General features: G+C 41.1%; 1 protein-coding gene across 1 annotated transcript; it reads right to left on the bottom strand.

The window, feature by feature from the left end:
* Positions 1–107: 107 nt before the first annotated feature.
* LOC102303116 (cerebellar degeneration-related protein 2-like) lies at positions 108–11,820 on the bottom strand. Its single transcript, XM_005923793.3, has 6 exons — positions 11,394–11,820; positions 5,074–5,186; positions 3,384–3,532; positions 3,133–3,297; positions 2,804–3,011; positions 108–1,902 (listed from the first exon to the last, which is right to left on the bottom strand). The coding sequence occupies exons 1-6, from the start codon at positions 11,470–11,472 to the stop codon at positions 1,135–1,137; spliced, it is 1,482 nt and encodes a 493-aa protein (XP_005923855.1). The 5' UTR covers positions 11,473–11,820; the 3' UTR covers positions 108–1,134.
* Positions 11,821–20,109: the final 8,289 nt, after the last annotated feature.

Below are 20,109 nucleotides of genomic sequence, written 5' to 3'. Positions count from 1 at the left end.
GGTTACTTAATCTTATCTTATATAAATGGATTTTGGCAGCTACCAGCTATGTTAGTGTCAGCTGGACAAAAGCCAGTGTGAAATGTATTGCTTGATAATTAATTTAAAAAAAAAAAAAAAAAGTGACCCCAACGTTTCAAACACTTTCCACATAACTGTCATTTCACTAGTGCTCATCTCTGCTTTTGACCTGCTAGCAAGGCAACTGGCCAGCTAAAGGTTTTGAGTGCACTCAGTAATGTAGAAGACTGAAAGATAAAGAATATAAACAGGTATAAAGATAATCATTTTACTACCTAGTATTAGCAACAATAATCCAGTATCAGTCAGTAATCTCTGTATTATATTCATTCACAACACTTTTGCTCCCCAAAACCCACAACTTGTTATGACAAGAGTCGGGTTAGTGTTTATGTTAAATGAGCGGTGGCTTAATAACATACAAACACAGCACTGGTATGGATCTTTTCATCACTTTCCCAAAATCTCAAACTATTGAAGGCGAAGCCCCGTAAACTTTCACTAAGCCAAAGTAAGGTCACACACAGGAAGGAGGAATCTCGTCCAGACAAAAATGCTTCACTAGAGTTAATGCGACTAGTGATATTAGTAAAAGTAGCACCTCCAGGTCACCCTTGACATCCTCGGCTTGTGAGGTGAGGAATCAATCTTTGTCTTATTATAATCACAGAAATGCTAGTTTAGTTCTCTATGTTAAAAGCAACACATGACAGACATTGATTTGTACTCGTGTTTCTCAGATATGCAGTTTTATTAGTTTTTGTGAAACTTTAGCTTTTGGTGTACTGGTCAGGCCCACAAGCTGTGTAATAGTGTTTTAAGTATAGTTAGTAAGGCAGTGAAGCCAGAACAGACTTTGGACCAGGCTGAAATTAAATTGTTTATGTTTTTATGCTTAAGTTCTCCAACTTTTACAGATTGATCGCATGCAAATCAGAAGGTTTCAACTCTCGATCACAAGAGTCTGACGTGACCTCAGTCAACCTGAACCATAATTCAATTTAGTGGTTTTAAAAGTAGCACCCTCTGTAAGAATGTTCGTGCCGGGCACCTTCACAGCCTAACACTGAACAAGCAATGATGCCACCGTCTCTAGAGCCAGTCGGTGTAAATTTAGTGTTTACTAGATTTACCAGATTTACCAGGTTTGCTAGTTTTTGCAGCTTTGGTAGCTTTGATGTCCATCTTAGTCTTCTGGATACGAGAGAAGATCTCCTTAAAAAGGGCTTTGTACTCTGGAGTGTTCTGCCCCAGCCGCTTATCCACCGCCTCCACCTGTTTGCTGATGCTCTCGATGGCTTCAGGGGTGGACGGCGATTGGGTGGGAGTAGGGGGAGGTGCCACGATGGGGCCCATGGCACAGTCTTTCATAGACGGGTCCCTGGAGACGGGCCGGGAAGTCTGGACGCCGGCGTGACACAGGCTCTCTTCGTGTCGTCGACACTTCCCCAACAGCTCCTCGTACTTCTCCAGCAGGGCGTGGTACTGCTCATCCACCTCTCTTAGGATGGACATCCCTCTTTTCCTCACGCTATTGGCGTGCAGAGCGTAGCTGCCTCTCCTTCTGCCGGACGCATCCCGGGCCACGATGGCATTGAGCGCCGTGTCGCTGCAGCTTTTCCTCACAGGACTGGAATCAGGTAACGCCTCACCTCCAACACCTCCTCCACCTGCTGTCTCCTCCCTGACGCCTCCTCCCGTCTCCCCGACCTCCACTTCCAAAAAGGTGTCGGTCTCCGGGGTGATACTGAGGACAGTCTGGGTAAGAGCCACACCATCATCCTCACTGCTCAGGAGGAAAGTTCGAGCTCGGCGCAGCTGCTGCAGCTCCTGCAGCTCCACCTCCAGCTCCCGCACTCTCGCCTGGCAGCTCTCAGCATCCTGTGAGCACAACCAGTTAGTTTTATTTCAAATAAAATTCATTACCCACACTCAAAATAAAGACATAAATAGCACATCATAGCAAAATTCTCCTCCACTTAATTGTCTTTAATTTATAATCAACAAATCATCATTTTTGGATCAGTTGATCAGGTTCCAAGGTAGTTTATTAAACTGCACACAGAGATCAGATTTAAAGAACATTTTACCCCTTTCCATAATCAATGACTATTTAGTCTGACAGATGCAGAAACCTTAGGCTGAAGTGGCTGGAAAAAAAGAAGCCAGTGTGCTGAAGTGCAGAAACCTGCAGTTCTGCTAATGGCCACTTGAGGCCGCTCAAGCGAGCATGTACACATGGACTTCTACTTTAAAAAGAAAAGAAAAAAACTTTCTTGCAGGAAAAATAAACATGCTTACCACTTGGTTATTTAAAAAAAAAAAAAAAAAAAAAAAAAAGCTGCGTGACATCTTATTAATACTATTTATGAGCACCAGTTATGTGGTATCAGCATCTGTGATGTACCTCAACAACATCATATACAGCTAGCTCACCAAGCCTCGCTGTTCACATGGTCACAACTTTTGACCACATTTGAATAGAACAATATGATTATGATTAAGGCCATAATTCTAAATTTGAAATTAGTTTGAATATTCAAAACGACACTCCATTAGTCAGTAGTTTTCATTAGGGGTGATCAGCATTGAAGACATAATTAAATGTCATAACCAATGAAATCAAATGGACTCTGACAAATTAGCACTGTCCCTGCTAGCAGTTAGTTTCACTTTGGTGAAAAAAAAAAAAACCAAACAACTTGCCGATATCTTTTCTGCTTGTATGTTTTCCTGTATCTTAACAGCCAAACATGCTTAGTGCATTATTTTTGCACCCCACCTGCACCCGTGTCTGCAGCCGGGAGAACTCCGATATCAGGAGGTTGCACTCCCTCTCCACCCCTTCCCTGCGACTCCTCTCGGCCCGGACAGCAGCTCTCAGAGCAGACACCGCTTCCCTCAGGTGCTGGTTCTCTTCTTCAAATGGCTGACGCTTGGCTTCCATAGTAAAACTTTCAGCCCTGCCCACTACAAACTCATCCTCATACCTGACAAAATAACAGATGAGACCAATATTTAGCAGTTTGATGCTGGCATGCAGTGTTTAAGTGCGACTTTCTATAACTACTTTCCTCTTCTTTCTCATTCTATGGAAGACAAAACAGGTACCTGGGTGCTGTGCAAAGCTCCCTCAGGCAAGGGAATGAGTGGATGGTCTTGCGTCGCTCTCTCTTCTCCCTCCTGACCCGCAGTTGCTCCATGGAGCGAAGTTGCTCCACCTGCCCTGACAGAGACTCCACCTGGTTCTGCAAAGTCTCAATAGTCCCCGTTAACCTGGTGCATAAGAGAGGGCAAAGATTTATAAATGAATGAAAGAAGGCCAAAAACATGGAAAAAGGAGCGCTCCCAGTCCCGTTCACCTCTCGATCTTTTGCTGCGAGGACTTGCTGTCCATCACCAGCGTGTGGTTGGTGCGTTCCAGCTCTCTGGCAGTCCCGTCCAGCTGCTCGTACACTTTGGCATGCTGCTCGTTCATGTCCCGAAGAACCTCCAGCTGCTTTGACAAGTACTGGAAACAAACGCATACACATATTTAGCGCAAATAAAAATGCACAACTTCAGGTAAAGTTCCAACAATCTCTTAGATCTCTGAAGCTAGAAGCTTTTAACGGTCACTTAAATTTGGCTTTCATTTACTTTTTACAGCACATATGTAGGATTTATCACTGCAACCTAACTCCTGAGCCACTAAACACCTGCTGTACAGCTTCACACCATACTGCATGATATCATTCAGCAGATGGACTTCACCAAAATTCCTTACTAAAGATAAGCACATAAATAAGCACATGTCATGTGCACGATGGGTGTTTCCACCCAATTTAATTTAATTCAAGAATTGTGCTAAAGCATTGTGTTACACAGAAGAAAATAGTCTACAGCAGTGTAACAAAGGGACAGTTCACAGGTCACCTCATCCAGCTCCATTGATAAGCTTTGTCAGGAAAGAATAATAGAATAGAACAGCCCGTTATTTTCATTGTACATGCACACAGAAATTATGGGTGCCCTGTTCACCATAAGCTCAAACGTCATTCTGTTTTCTAAAATGCTCCATTTAAGGCTGGGTTTTAAATACTTTTGGCTCTTTGTCACTGAGAAGTGTGAGCACAAAGGCTCCACCCACCTGCTGTTCAAATACTCTCTGTACGAGGAGCAGCAAATAAATAACAAGCTGGCTGAAAGAAAACTAAAACGAAAGTTTGTTACAAACTGTGAACCAAGGATTTGCATCAAGGTCCAGTATAAGGTAATTTAATTAGATTAGATTCAGTTATTAGTCATGCAGAGCTACTTTACTAGAGTCTAGGAACAGGAATATGTGCACAGAAATGAAGAAAATAAGCCCTGTTTAAGCTTAACCTTTAAAACACAGAGAAGGCCTCCTGCCAAACATACTGTCTGGTGGTTCGACACAGAGGAATGTAACAGCGGAAGGCTGCGGAAAATGCAGAAGGAGAAACATGATCTCTCTTGTGTTTGGAAATGAAGCCTTTTAATGGATCCATTAGGACATTCTGATAATGAGAAATTACAATAGTCTAGCCAATGTGTACCAAATGCACAAAGTTGTTTTTTAGCATCACTCTGAGACAGGAAGTTCCTAATGTAGATAACTGTTTATATGAAAAACGACTGTCTTAAAAAAAACCAAAAAAAACTTTTTATGTACAATTAAAGGACAAAAATAGTTCAACCCAGTAGTACTGGACGCCGAGGTAATGCCATCCAGAGTAAGGTATCTGGCAAGACACCATGTCCCCTTCGGACACGAGTAGAAACCAACAGGCTATCTGCACGTTAATGTCTTTAAGCCGACTCATGTGGCATAAGGAAAAAAAGCTGGGTGTCATCTGCATTGTCACCTAATACTATTGCCGAGTACAGAGCCCTGTGGGACTCCATAACACATTTTTTGTATTGCAGAAGAATTCACTTGCAATTGCACTTCCTGTAACAATTCTGTTCACTGCTGTTACTGAGTGCCCTTGAGCTGGCAGTCCTGTGATATTAATTAATGTAATATTTGCATTGCTCTGTGGTCCACACCTCGATCTCTTGCACTTGCTCCTCATTGGTGATGTACATTTGCTGCAGAGAGTCCTCCAGCTCTTTGTTCCTCTCCAACAGAGTCTTTCCCAGCTCTGCTGCCAAGTGGAGATCTAGAAAAAGAAGCAGATGAAACATTTTTAAAGAGAAGGAGGCAGATTGAATGAGTGAAAGCAGAGAACACGAAGGGAGAGGTGTGAAATGAACAGTGACAGTGGGGTGGGGGGTATCTCACAGAAGAAGACATAATGCAGCTGCACAATTTAGATGACTTCTGCCACATTTAACGCCGCACACAGCTCTATTTTAAGCAAGGTTATAACTACAATGATCCATCACATCGCCTTAGTCTGCCCTGGACCAATTCAATTATAGAGGGAAGACAGCGAGGCAGCGCTCCTCCCTGCAGCACGTCTCCCTCCAAGCTTCCTACTCTCCACTGACTGAATATGAAGGTCACAGATTGGAACCCAGATTATTTGGAGTGACACATCTGAGATTAAGATGAGAATAGAGATTTCACTCGCTGGGATGCTGTCTTTTTCTTAGAGAGACCATTTACTCTGACTTTAGCACATTTTAGTGTTTTATTTATACGTCCCGGCTGCTAAAATACTCCAAATTAAGATGAGCAGCATCCACTTAAACCGTGCGCTGACTCAGCAGTACTGATAGCCTACATTACTGGCTCTGAGTCAGCAAAAAGTGGTTTGCAGCCTCTCAGAAAGTGAAGGACTAAACAGCCAACAAAGTCATCAGTCAAGCCTCTGGCTTAAGTAATGAATAGTTAGCAAATGGATCAATGCCAGGCCATAATACATCCAGGAAACTGATAACCTGCATCACTGCAACATTTTCCTATAGTTGCAAGCACATAAGCAGGAGTACACAGAGTAACCATGCTGTTCCCCCATTAGATCGGATATATACTCATCATATTTGTATGACTGGTGCAAAATACTTTATGATCATCTACTTCTTACACACTTTCTAAATGTATTGATTTGAGTTTGAGCTTTTTTATTTTCAGTAAGTCTACATTACATTATTACATCTTTCCATTTGGATACTGTCGACAACCATTTTTCAGAAGTTGTCTTGATGATGTGAAATACAGCCCAAATAAAACCAGACAACCCAAAAGTCTTTGTGTCTACAAGATGTCGAAGGGGATTTGGCTGATGGAGGGAGAGTTAGCGCTACACAGCCTAAAGCCTCAGTATCAACACAACAACAGAGGAAGAGGGGGAGGAGAGAAAAAGATGAGGAGGAAAACAAAAGAAGAGTAGAAGTGGCGAAGAGGGCCAATCGATGAAACTCACTACACAAGAAAACAACTTTGCAAGTTAATAGCTGTCATAGACAACTGTTTGCTCCAGACAGACCTGACATTGACCCACAGGTGACATCACTGAGGCCGGAACACCGGCACAATCACATCATGCATGAAGAAGCTATCCAGACAACCCATGAAGCCAGCTGCCAGAGTGTCAGTACTTCAGAGAAAAATAAAAGTTTATTTTTAAGAGTGTGTGAATGCATCTGCAGTCGAATCCATGCATTCAGTACAGTACGTAGTGATGTCTTCCACAGGCTGATTTTTGGGTAGGTGCGTATCACCCACGAGACTCACTGGAATGTGGAAAATAAAACTTCTGGTTCCTCTTTTCCAGTGTTTCAGACTAAATTTGTAACAGAAAATGCACAAGAAACATTCACCAGACAGAAGAACTACACCATAGTGTTTATCCGGGCTGTAATATTGACTGCAATGATGCATACTACATGGCAAAGTAGTAATTTATAAAAACTATTTATAAAAACATCCTGGGATATTGCTCTCTACTCCTGAGTGATGTAAACAATTATGATGTAACAGGAGTGCTCAGAGAGCTCTCTCATCAGATGTATGCAAGCAAACAGCCCCCCCAGTCTCAGCTGGTAGAGCCACTTATTAGTTTCTTGGTCATCGGCCAGGAGAGGCTCAGGCTAACACACAATAAACCCAAACAAAGAAGCAACAAAGAAGCATCCCATTTACACGTCTGCATCCTTCCTGCTTTCTCCTCCTTTAAGAGTCGAAAGCTGAGACGTGACATCATGAGTAGTTTGTACAGTTACAGGCCTAGTTTAACACCTGCCACATCCAAACACACACTCAGACTTTCAGTTTGTTTTCACTTAATGTTACCCTTCATTTTTGTTGTTATTTTCACTCATATAGCACTTTTTGTTCTTTTCTCTATTTAATCTATTCAACCAGTATATACTGCTCATTATGAAAGTCACTTAAATATGAATCATGTTTATTTCTCCAGTTGGATAAAGAGTTGGGGAAATAAATCTCTGTCAAGATAATCCCACAACGCTTCAGTAATGCTGAGGTCCAGGCAAGACTCAGGTGTGTTTTTTCCATCCAAGTATGCTTTTACTGCATTGGCAGCGTGTTCGCAGTTTTTGTCATGCTGAGAAATGATGCCATTTTATAGTGGTTCAAAAGCTGACTGTACTTTTTCACAATGCCATTGATTTTCATCCCCAACACCACTCACTCAAATACAGCCCCATGATGCAACTATCATATTTTAAAATATGCACCTCTGATAAAAATCGGATTATAAGATGAAAACAGGTTCAGCCACTTCTCTTAGCTTCACCGCCAATATAGACACATACACACTCATTTTCATATTTTAGTGAGGACGTCTAACTGAGATAATGCTTTCCTTAGCCATTTACCCTAACCATCAAAAATGAATCCCTAACCCTCAGCCTAAACCTAACCATAACCTAATTAGAAACCTGACACTAAAACAACATTTTTAGGCTCAAAAATGACTTCAAAATCATGGGAACAGGCATTTTGGGACTGTTGGTCCTCACAAGTATAGTAGCACAGCAATGTTCTGTCCTGAAAAAGACGTCTAAACATGCACACACAAGCCAGCAACCTCCAGGAACGACTGCCAACCAGGCTGAAAATATACATTTTTTTTCCCCATAGCACCTTTTGATTGTATCATGGTCAGTATAGCTCTTGAGCAATCTGCATGTGAGCTCATGTGAGAAACCCTAAAAGGATGAGGAAGCTTTTTGCAGCTCAGTTAAAAAAAAGTAAACAAATGTGATAAAGCAGGGTTGGCTTGAAGGCAGGCCTACATTGTGGCTGAGAAGAGGTTACCATATGAACTGACAGTGATCATTGGTCAAAGACGGTAATGGCAAAAACAGGCAAAGACTACTATTACACAGTTAGTTTTAAACTCTTTTAGCAATTCTTATTAAAAACTACTAAAAAGAAAAATATCCTAATTTCATCCACCCACTGTCCCACCCAGCTACCAGGTAAGGAGCAGGGTACACTCTGGGCAGGTCTCTGGTGCAGAAAGAAATCCTCATTTACCCACATTTTAGCCAACACTTCTGTGGGGAAAGTCATCCCAAAGAACATCAACTTACAGTGATTCCTGCATGACAACAAGGTAATACGATGAGAGTGGTGTGCCTATCCAAGGACTCGATGCACCTAGAAATGCCACACGACTGAAGATGAACTGGGGCAGTCAGCACTTTGTAGCCCAGCACTGTTCAGAGAGGACTGACATCCTCTCTGCTCCATCAAACTCAGATCTCTCTGCACAGAGACACAGCTCATTTCTCTGGCTCCAGCCATTTTGACTTTTGTTACACTTTCATTCCGCTCTCACACCGTCGCTCTGATTTGCCTCGTCTTTCTTCTAATTTCACTCTCTTCTTCCTCACCATCTCCCAAAATAAAGCCAATTAAAGACCTGTTTTAACCCTCGGTTTCCCTAATGTGTAACACTTGGTGCACAGGAAACAAGTTAGCTTATCAATCGATGACATCATGTTGGTAAATGTGTTTGTTTGTGCGTCCATTGGTGTTTCTAGTCAGGTAAAATCACAGCATCAGCACCATTTAGCCTTAGCCAGGGGAAATGTAGCTTAGCATTATAATTAGATGAGCAGAGAGCAGGTGATTGAGAGATTATGCACGACAGGAAATGAGCTAAGTGGTACAGAGAATGTGAAGACTCACAGCTGTGGATAAGTCCTAAAAACATAATTATACAAGTCCCTGAATGATCAGGTTCAGACTGGTTTCAAACTGGCTCATGAATATCTGCAGATGTTCCATTCATCAATAAATAGACTGTGTGACTTCATTCAAAATGTAATTTCCTGAGTCACCGACATTTAAAAGCTCCCTGGAAATGGAATATAAAAAGCTGCCGTCATTCAGATGTAGACCAGCTGATACAGGATCCATCTGCTACAACATCAGCTGCAATTTGTATGAACACTGAAATAGATTTGAAAGGCTTAGTAAATGTTTATTGTATCTTCAGCTCGTCGGGCTTTACTAATTTTTTGTCATATATACAGTGTTATAATAGGAAATCCTCATACTAAACATGGCAAATATTTCAAATAATAAAGTCAGTGTATGTACAAGCTTCAGATTTGATGCTAAATGCACCAGTGTTTTCTCCTCTTGGCACTGTATGATGTCAGTAACAAAGGATATTCCTAATATGGTCATCCGAGGCACACTGCTCCACCCACCAGCAGTTCAGACTTTGTTTACAATGGGCAGCCAATCAGGAGAGAGTTGGCCAAACTAAACAGCAACAATAATTTCAGGGACTTCACCAAGGAATAAAGAGTGAAGAAGAATAAAAATTTGGAGCTGGAAATGAGGACATTAGGTGTTCTTTAAATATAGCAACACAGTCGAGTCCCTTGTGTTGTTACTGGGCGGAGGTTAAGGTGTTAATGGAAAGACACGAGATAATTAGCAAGCTTTGAACTGGAAGGTTATTGAGATTTTTCCTTCACAAAAGCTAGTTCAATCAGAATAATGTTGGCAAACTGCAATTCTTTTTTTACCATTTATTTATTTTACAGAAAAATGTTTTTTTATCTCTTTGTTTTATCTTATTTTATCATCCCTAGTCACTGATAACTAGAGCTGGCCATCACTAGACATCCCACGATATGATATTATCATAGCCCCTTATTCGCCATATGAAAATATTTTGATTTTTTTTGTCCTTAAAATTAAACTTTGTCAATACATTTTTTTATCCAGTAAGATAAAGCTATCTCACATCAGATAACCATCTCAACACTGTCACAAAAACCTGCCATAAATGTCACCATAACATGCAGTTAGTCTGCTATCAGTCTGGCATCAGTTTGTAGTTTAATGGTTGGCAATTGCATGCTAGCTGATAATACAGCCATTAACAGTGGTAAATCATTGAAAAATCATGTAGCTGTTTCCATCTACATGAACAGCAATCTAACTATTACATTTCTGCTCAGTAACCTTCCTGTTCTTGAGGAATATAACAGAATACAACCAGCTGGCAGCCTGCTGAGTTGCACTCATTGACTAAGACTCATGCAGACTGATGGCAACATGTTGGCAATCTGTCTGCATTTTTAATTAGACAGAAATCAGCCTTTGACAACCTCACTGAGAATGATTGCAGTCAGTCCGAGTCAGACTGCAACTGTTTGCAGAAAGGTTTCAAATACCTTGCAATCAAACGGGTCCTGCTCTCTGCAGCCATTTAGTCGCCATCTATTAACTTGCTCCAAATTAGGAGCTAATTTTCGCAAGCTAAGTGTTTCTAGTGTTGGGTTACCTCAGGGTGGTGGTGCATGTCCCAAAGTATTTGAATTTCTGTAATAAAATATTGATATTTGGTTTTCCTTGTTTTTAACTATACTGTATCGATATTTCCTCTCAAACTCTACTGATAACCGCAACATAGAGGACATTTCCTGATGTCAAAATATAATAAAAATAATTTTGATGCAGAGGTTAAAAAATTGAATGGCTCAGGTATATTTTAGAATGGGGATCCCTGACACAAAGCATTTAATAAATCAATACAAAACAAGTGGAAAAATATTTTAAACACATCGACCCAGAATTGCAACATCGGTGCCTAAAAATATGCGCTTTAGTTCGATTAGGACTTCCATGGTGGACCCTGACACGGGTGCATCACATTGATGCTGACTACTTCCAGCCATGCAAAGGCCCTGCTTGGCATGCTTTCAAAGCATTGTTGTCAAAGAAGCGCAGTCCGCTCCTTGGGAACTCCTTCGCTGTTTTTATTGATTGCGCTGAAGCAGAGCAAGCAAACGGCTCCAAATGACTTCTCTGTCGTATCTCACGACAGCAGAGTCTTTGTTCGAAGAGGCCGGCTGAGCGGCCGGTGCCAGAAGCTGACAGAAACAAGGGATGCTGCGGGCAGGCAGGATAGGATGGGGACTTGTCTTACCCTGCTCCAGGTCCTGCTGGTCGTACCATGGCTCTTCCTCTTCGGTTACGAATTCCTCCATTCTCCCTGAGCTTAGCATGGGTTTCCCCGCGGCTCTGTCCGGACAATAGACGTCCTGCAGGAAAGGATCCTCCAAAAGACAGCGGTGGCTCCTAGAAGCCGGAGCTCTTTTCAGCGCTGTGTTGTGCCTCGACGTGTTTCCTCTTTCCTTCCTCTCCTCCGCGTTTCCTCGGTCACTCCCACTGCCCCCCTCTCATCCCCCCCCCACCACCACGACCACGCACCGGCTCATCCCGGTGCTCCGACCTGCCGCCTCTGCAGGCTGCGCCGCTTCAGGAGCCTACAGACGTGGCAGAGAATAACGGCACTTCCTTTGCCGCTGTTAGCGCCAGCATGCTCACGACGCCTTCACGTACCGCTCGTAACACCCGATTATCTCCACTCGTCCAGCTTTTGTTCAAGCGCGCCCTCTACATTGATGTCAAAAGACAGGTCAAGACATGCCGTCCATAATTTAAGCTCATTAACTGCAAGCGCAACTACTGCGGGGTGACAAATTAAAGGAAAAACGTTTACCCTACACCTAGGCATTTGTTGACGTGATTTGGGTCTACTTGTTCGTTTTAGAGAAGGGAATTTTACATTGTGGGCCACATACAGCCCAATTTCTGTGTAAAGAAGTTTAACTACACATTTAATCCCTGAGATGTCTTAATATATGAAAAAAGTGCTATTTCAGCAGCACGTCTTGGTTTTTCTGCATAGCTGTGGCCGTAAAATGAAATGGAATAAAAATAAATTTTAAAAAATAAATGTGTACACTTACAGAAAAAAAGTCTGTTGCTTATATCTTGATATTCTAATGGACTCAATTCTTTATTTGTTAGGCCTGGGTATCATCTAGAATGTAAAACTGTGAAATTTTGACTTAAGTGAGGAATTTTGTGTCTCATCTCATCTCACAGGCAATATCATTAAAAGTCATCTCACTGTGTTGCACTATATATGTTGCATGCTATTTGCACCACTAGAGGGCGAGCTGGTGTTTCATGCTTGTCATAACAACATCCTGGATCTTTCTTACAGTCCTGTGGGGGGAAAAAACAGCAACACAAGACCGTTTACTTTGTAATGTTTTGTATATCAGGACAGAGACTGAAAAAGTCATATAGAAAACGATTCCTTTATATTACTGCTAAAGATGGCTTTTCAAGCTATTGAATCATGAGGTGTGCTCACCTTTTCACACATAGCTTTGGTTAAATAAATAATGGAATAGCATGTCATGCACTGTTGTTTATTAGAGGTTGAATCTACCCAACTAAGACCTACTGAGGACCATTCAAGGGAGGGACAACTTTGCATTTGGTGTGATAAGAGCCTGATGATCATGTCCAGTAAAATGGATGGCACATTATTTATTTCTTAGCCATTAGAGACTGAGAAACAGGAAGAGGAGCCCCAAAACTAGACCAACATTGCCCCAAACACACCAAGAGACTTCACTCTCTTGTATCCACAGTGACTCTCCTGCCGGCCAGGTGTAATGGTTGTAAAGACAAATGAAGAATGCATGGTCTGACATACAGAGATTCCTTCATTTGTAAGAGAGACCTGTATGGACTCCTCTGCACCTTTGAGCTTGTCCATTTTCACTGATTAAAGCTGTAACACTAATGAAACAGGATTGGGATTTACATGTTGGTCATTTTTAATGATGATATGTCAAATGTATAGCACGCGCTTTCATTGACGTCAATTCACTCAAGCGCTTCAAATCCACTGACATAACTCACCCACGTGTGTATTTGTATAACAGTGACATCTACAGCCCTGACGTGACACTGGAGCTACAGATGGACGCCAGACTGGGTCTGGTCTCCCAGTCAGAGGAGCCATTTTCACGCTTTCTGACACTGTGACAGCCTGCTGTGAGCTGGAGGGTCCTCTGAGGAATGTGACTCAGCTGGGAAAGCAGTTCTCATGCAAACACGAATACTTGGGCTATCTATATGAGCCTGTTGTTGTGGTGACTAAAATGGGACATTTTCTGGGTACACAAGGGTTAGATTTGACCTCTAGCCCCTTTGGTGACTGTTGCACTATGACAATGTGTAATATAAGGCTTCACAGAGGAGTCATCATCCTCCACAGTTGAATCTTTTTATTGCACACATTTATGAAGAGCTGCCAAACTCTGGCTACACACAACAGTTTTGATTTAAAACAGACCTCTGCTCCGAATTCAGAGCAGCTTTGTGTTGGATGAAAACAGAGGGAAAATAACCAGTTTTGCAATTCAAATAGATGTTTTGTGTGCTGAAAGCAGTGTGTTATTTACCCCCATACATATGTATTATCAGCCCGACTATGGAGTTAATGGACAAGCTTTTTGAGCGGTTGGTGAACAACAAAAAAAGGCATCATGGCCGGTTTTGCATGATTTATAAAGTGATTAAGACTATCACAACTCTGCTGCTCACACCAAATGATTTATTTTTCCATTCAGTCGCACAACATTTTCACATGTTCACTCATCTCACACTTCTTCTCACCCACAAGTCTTCTCTTCCTTTACCAGACATGCACAAAAATCTGTTGTGTGGCACAAAACCACACAACTAAAAACTGCAGCACAGCCCTATTGTGCCTTCTACACGAGTCTCTTTAAAAAATGTTTAGTGTGTTATGATCGACTAACACACACTGCAAAAAAACATCAGGCAAGTCATAACAAAAGTTTGAGCAGAAAAAGGGGAAGGAGTTGGAGTTAATGCAATCCAAGAGATAAAAAAAATAAAAAACCCCAGAAACTATTAAACTGAAAAAGCTGGTTTTAGACTAAAACTGACAACATACACATGCATACCTTGGTTCCACAATACTAGATCAGTCAGAATTACCTGAATGAATAGAAGTGGCTTCAAAGCTTTTTACCAATTGGTTTCCTATTTTTGTCCCCAAGTAGCTGCATTGCATTAATCTCTGAAGCACTACTGATGACTGGTGTGGTCTTATGCATGCTAAAAACTAATGCAAGTAGTTATATACTAAAAAAACCCAGACTAAACAAAGCTGAGGAAATATGCGGTAGTACAGGGAAGTTTTTAGTTTGCTTTTCCTTTGAAACATTCAATACATGCTGTTCCTGATGTCACAGCCCAACTAGAAGGCGAAGACAAGACGAGGTGGTAATTTAGAAAAAGACCATTTATTTACACGAAACATAAACTAAAGGAATATGTGTGTATCAGTCAGCAGTGTAAAGCATGCACTGAGGAGTGGCAGAGTATGAGGAATGCAGGATAAAACCAAAAACACATGCTGTTGTTGAGCTAGTCTGAGTCTGGGAGACACGGAGCGAGAAGAGGAAGAGAGCTTTAATGAGCCCAGGTAGCACGTTCAGCTAATTACACTCCAATTATCTCCTGCAGAACAAAGCACAGCACAAAAAAAGAGAAACACCTAGTGCCTAATCATTACCAAATGTAGGTTTAATAACTGCAGCAAACAAAAAACAAGATGACCAAAGATAGTTTTATATTCGAACAGTGAATTGTTGGAAATTGAGGACAAGTTTTAGGTTTTATGTGCTTCTTAACTCATTCACTGCCATTGACGTCTATAGCCGTCAATTGCAGTGAATGAGTCAATGGGTTTAACTCATTCACTGCCAATGGCTGGCAGTGAATGAGTTAACATCGCCCTGCAGTTCTCTGAATTAGACTGGCAAGAGTGATGTTCGTATAAATAAATCTGTGCATGAATGCATTTTTCCATGCGTGCTTTAAATTGTTATTCTAAAAAAGTATGACCACCGTCGGTGATTTTTACCAGCCTTCCTCACCTGTACGGTCCAATCCATGCGTTTCCTTTCACCGCATGACGTTCAGTACTGACAGTGATGTCCAGTTTTGAACTAATAAACCCAAAGATTCCAGGAACAGGATAACAAGCTACCTTGTGTCAGTGAATGTTTGATTTAATGGAAACAAGAGCGAATCCCTGGTGTACTAAACATATGATGTCAGCACAATGTTTAGGAGTGATGCAGAAAAGACTCGGTTTAAATGACACAAACGCTGAGCCAGCCAGGTCTCAGAACCACTCAAGCCTAAAAACTAAATGCAAATGTTAATGTTTAGCCCTTAATCACTGATTACATTAAGACAGGCTGTTCCAACACTGTTTAGTGTGAAGTGGTGCAGAAATCCAGAATTAATTCTTAATCCATTCATTCTCTTCTGCTTATCTTTATCAAGGTAGCGGGAATTTAGAGGGTGGGGGGTGAGACCAAAGGGTGAGAGGCGGGGTGCACCCTGCACAGGTTGCCAGCCTGTGGCAAGGCACTCACGTTCACACCTATTAATCCTTCATCAATTAACTAATCTTATAATCCAATCAAAATAATTTGAGCTGCTATTCTTTCCTTATACAGGACACCAAAGTTCATGAAGCAAGAGTGTTGAGTACACTATGAGTCTGACAGCGTCGGGGTCACAAGGTTAAAATACGATCACATTACTTGCTGTGCTTGACCAAAACAAAGCCTGAAAGGAGACTGATTCAGCCAGAGGCCTTTATTCACAAACCTCCCCACATCCTACACAGGGGTCAATGCAAATCACCCTATTGTTACACACTGAGCTATCTGACCTGAGCTATCTGATGCGAAAATCACATCAAGCCGATTTTTAAGTAATTTAAACTCCAGTGCTGTAGGTCCAATTCCAGCTGCAGATACAAATCTCCTTTGGGGTTGCATCAAGAAGGACATCTGGTGTAAAACTCCAAATGAAACATGTGGCACCCTCATAGCAAGGGAGGAATTAAAATGGTATCAATACTGCGTATACTTCAAAAAGTACCTCAAATATGAAGTCAAAATTGTTCCTTAAAGTACTTTACAATGATGAACTCGAGGCATTCAAACAAAATTAAAAAATATCAAATAAACCAGGTAATTTAAGTATTTTAATGGATATAGTTGATGTCCTAAGAGAAATCTTCAATCACACTATTCCTAAAGACCACAACAATAATCCTTCTAATTGCACTGCCATAAGACTTTGATGGAAAGGCTTTAATCTGCAACAAATCCTATTAGCAAATGCCCCAAGGCCGACTTTAACTAAGTGTAAGTTCTATGAAAAATACAAAACGCATTAGATGCAATCTGTGGTTCATATGCTTTTCATATGCAGTATATCTCTCTGTGCTTTGTACCGGACAGTAGACTGAAAATGCTAAAATACTAAAGTGGAAGTCAAATACAAGAAGTATCATGTGAATCTATTTTTCACTGTGAAACAAAAGCAGCGATTTGATCAAGATGCATTATCTGAGGCTTGACGTTCGAGGCAAATTAACAGTCTTCAGTTTCAGGAACTCTGTGCTGCGTTCTGGTAAACTTTTAGGAAATGACTAACGGTCATTTATGGATGAATAAGCGTAACTTGGAATGTCCACATATCCTCTAACGCAATTCCCTGTAACGACATTCACCAAAGCTCCACAACCACTTTGTTTCTCTAAACAAACTAGAGAACACATCCTAGCCAGGCGGACTGGTCAGAAAATAAACAGAAAAACAGAAGAAATGGCCTGATTGTTCCTTCTTTCGGAGAGACCTTCCAGTGAAGAACACCCCACCTCTGATCCGGGAGGAACTCCCAGGGCGGATATCAGCCGCACCTCAAGTCATGAGTTTTCTCTTTTTTTCACTTAAGTGAATCAACAGCAAACGCAAAACAAAAAACAAAGAAAAACACGCTGGTAATAGCTAAGATGGCAGGACACAAGAAGGATGGACACACACACCACACACACAAACACACACACCACCCCCTGCTTCTTTTAGAAGCAGCCTCGTCTCCAGGGTGACTGAAGACAAAAAAGAGGCCTTGGCACAGCTGGTCTGTAGCGACAGAGAGACAGAGAGGGAGGAGGAGGAGGAGGAGGAGGAGGAAAAAACAGTGAATGAGTGTTCAGATGTACAGACAGGATAGAGGGTGAGGGGGAGAGAGACACAGCGAAAGCAGGGAAAGAGTTGATTTGGAAACTAGTTGGAGGAGGGAGAAGGGAGGGGAAAGAGTGAGGAGGTACGCAAACTCTCTGAGAAAAGCAGGAGAAAGTGAACACTCTCACAGGAGGAACAGTTGTGGTCATAAAAAAGAAACGGCTGCTGATCTGCTCAAAGAGTCATATTACGTCCAAACATCCAGTGCTGCTCTCTCTCTCTCTCTCAGTCTGAACTGAAGCAGGCTAATTAGATGAAGAGCAGAAGACCTGCAGGCACCACAAACTAACTTATGAGAAGAGAGAAAGAAGAGGGGGAGGGAGAAAACAAGCAGGAGTAAAAGTCAGTGAAACGTTCTGGGGACTGTTTACTTCTGCCTTTGGCTCTGCTGTCAGAGAAGAGTTACCAAGTGGAAGTAGTGGCACACATTTGCTAACGAGGTAAGAGCTTTTTCTTGTCTTTGCACATGTCAGCTTTTACTGTGCTTTATGCCAAGTTTATACAGACTAACATTTGAAGGCCACACTTACTGTACTTGTCATTCTCAAATGGAAATGCTTAAGTGCTGTAAAGTAAAGAAAACAGGTACTAAATAAGCAAACTTGTCTACATGAAGCCCAAAGAAGGTGATTTCTTTGATTTCTGTTACATGTTTTACTCTCGTTTGCGCCTTGCCAAACATAATGTGAGCGCAGCGGAAGGACAAAGACAAGAGGTTGCAGTGTGAAGAGGGTCAGCAGCAGAGGCCTCACATTCTTCAGCCTCACTCCAGCAGGTGCTTGGAATCAGCTGGAGGAGCTGCTATAAACAAAAAGAATATACACATATATTCGCCCAGGGTAAAAGTATCTGTATTTAGGCACTTATGATGAAATAATGCAGTGTTTGGGGGTATTAAGTGTTAAAAGCACACTCTGTCATGTGGAACTGACTGTCAAAAACAAATATAACAGGAAATCCGTTATGAACTGCAGACTGATGTTTCATGACTAAAGCAACAGAACATGTCAAGTATGACAACCACAAAAAAAAGAAGAAAAAAAACTATATATATAAACATGTGGTGGCACTTCCTGATCTGATAAAGAATAAGAGTCGGTAGAAATTCTGAATAATCACATAGTTTTACTTAGAGTTACGCACACATTAAACTAAACAGATTTAATAGATTAGTACAGTACAGCATATGTGTGTGTGCATCACTAATAAACAACAAGCAAGGCTTTAATATGCTTTAAGCTTTAATATGTACAGTTTGCAGATCATCGTCATCAGTTTTGACGGTAGATGTGGTGTTCCACAGGGTTCTGCATTGGATCAAAAATTCATTATTTAGTATATTAATGATATAAGTGCAGTGTCTAATATATGAAATGGTTGAAAATGACATGTTAAATCTGCATAGGTACTGAATTTGTTTATGCCAATGAAAAAAGGGGATATTAGTATATTAAATATATCTAAAATCACTGTGTACACCACTATGTGGTTGTACAGTTACTGAAAGACCATTCTAAATCAGTAGTTAATCAGTCATCCTTGGAAATGAACATACACCAAGATATATGGTGTAATACACAACACAAAGACAGAAAAGCATCAGAGCAAACAGTTGAAACTAAAAGAAACAACACGGATATACAAAACATTGCATCCATACATAAAATAGTCAAATGGTAAAATAGATAAATTGATAAATCCAGTAATCCATGACAAACTTTTTTTTAAACATTTTTGTGACTATGTTGCCTAGCAACAAACAGCAGGGCGTCTTGGGTATCGTACTTTTAATGTTATATTTAATAGCTTGATATTAACTGTTCAACTAAATCAAAAACAGTGTTTTAAATGTTTTTACTTGGAGAGTGTCCCAGTGTAACCAGTGTCAGTTTTATACACCAGTCCTGCTGCGCTTCAACAAGATCAGTTAACTGCTAGTTAGCATTATATATATATAGCATTACATTAGCTTGGTAGGCGAAAAAACTAGCATTAGCTAAACTTAACTATACTCAATGCAAGTCCCTTAAATATGGGTGAGGGTTAAGTCAAAGACAAAAAAAAAAGTAAAAAATAATTTCGTAAACTTAATCAAAACAACTAAATTAGAGAGTTTGGCCAATCAAAAAGTAAATGTAAATCTTTTTTTTAAACTGTTTTGCTTTTTTACATTAAAAAAATGCTAGCTTTACAACAAAAATGGATAAAGCCGGAAGAACGCCTTTTGTTTCTAGATTTATCACAATTTATTAACAACTATTTTAACATTATATGAAAATCCAGGGCTTTGAAATTACTATGTGACGTGTTTTGGCACTGTGTTAAAGAGACTGGACTCAATCAGTACAGTCTTGGTTCCACACAGGTTAGTCGGCAGGTTTTTTTTAGTCCATTCATTATTTATCGGTGATGTCTTCAATGTCCTGTCGTGTTCCTGTGCCCTTATCGCCTCTGCAGCTTCTCCCACACACAGCTGCTCCAGTGCTGATGACAGGCCTCAGTTTTGAAATGCCAGGCCTGAAATAGTTAGCCTTGTTTATAATTAAACTGCACACGCAGGAAGGTTTCTCCTGTCTGTGGATACAAACACACCAGGCCTGACACAAGCCTCGCACACAGTCTGTTCACAAACACGTACAGCCTAGACATGTGGTCTGCCAATACAGTAGACTAATTAGTGGTGCTGATATATAATGA

The sequence above is a fragment of the Haplochromis burtoni genome, unplaced genomic scaffold, assembly GCF_018398535.1.
Source record: "Haplochromis burtoni strain Fernald_Lab_line unplaced genomic scaffold, NCSU_Asbu1 Contig_71, whole genome shotgun sequence".
NCBI lineage: Eukaryota > Metazoa > Chordata > Actinopteri > Cichliformes > Cichlidae > Haplochromis > Haplochromis burtoni.
Note: the sequence above shows the minus strand (reverse complement) of the source record. Positions and strands in the feature narration are given on the sequence as shown.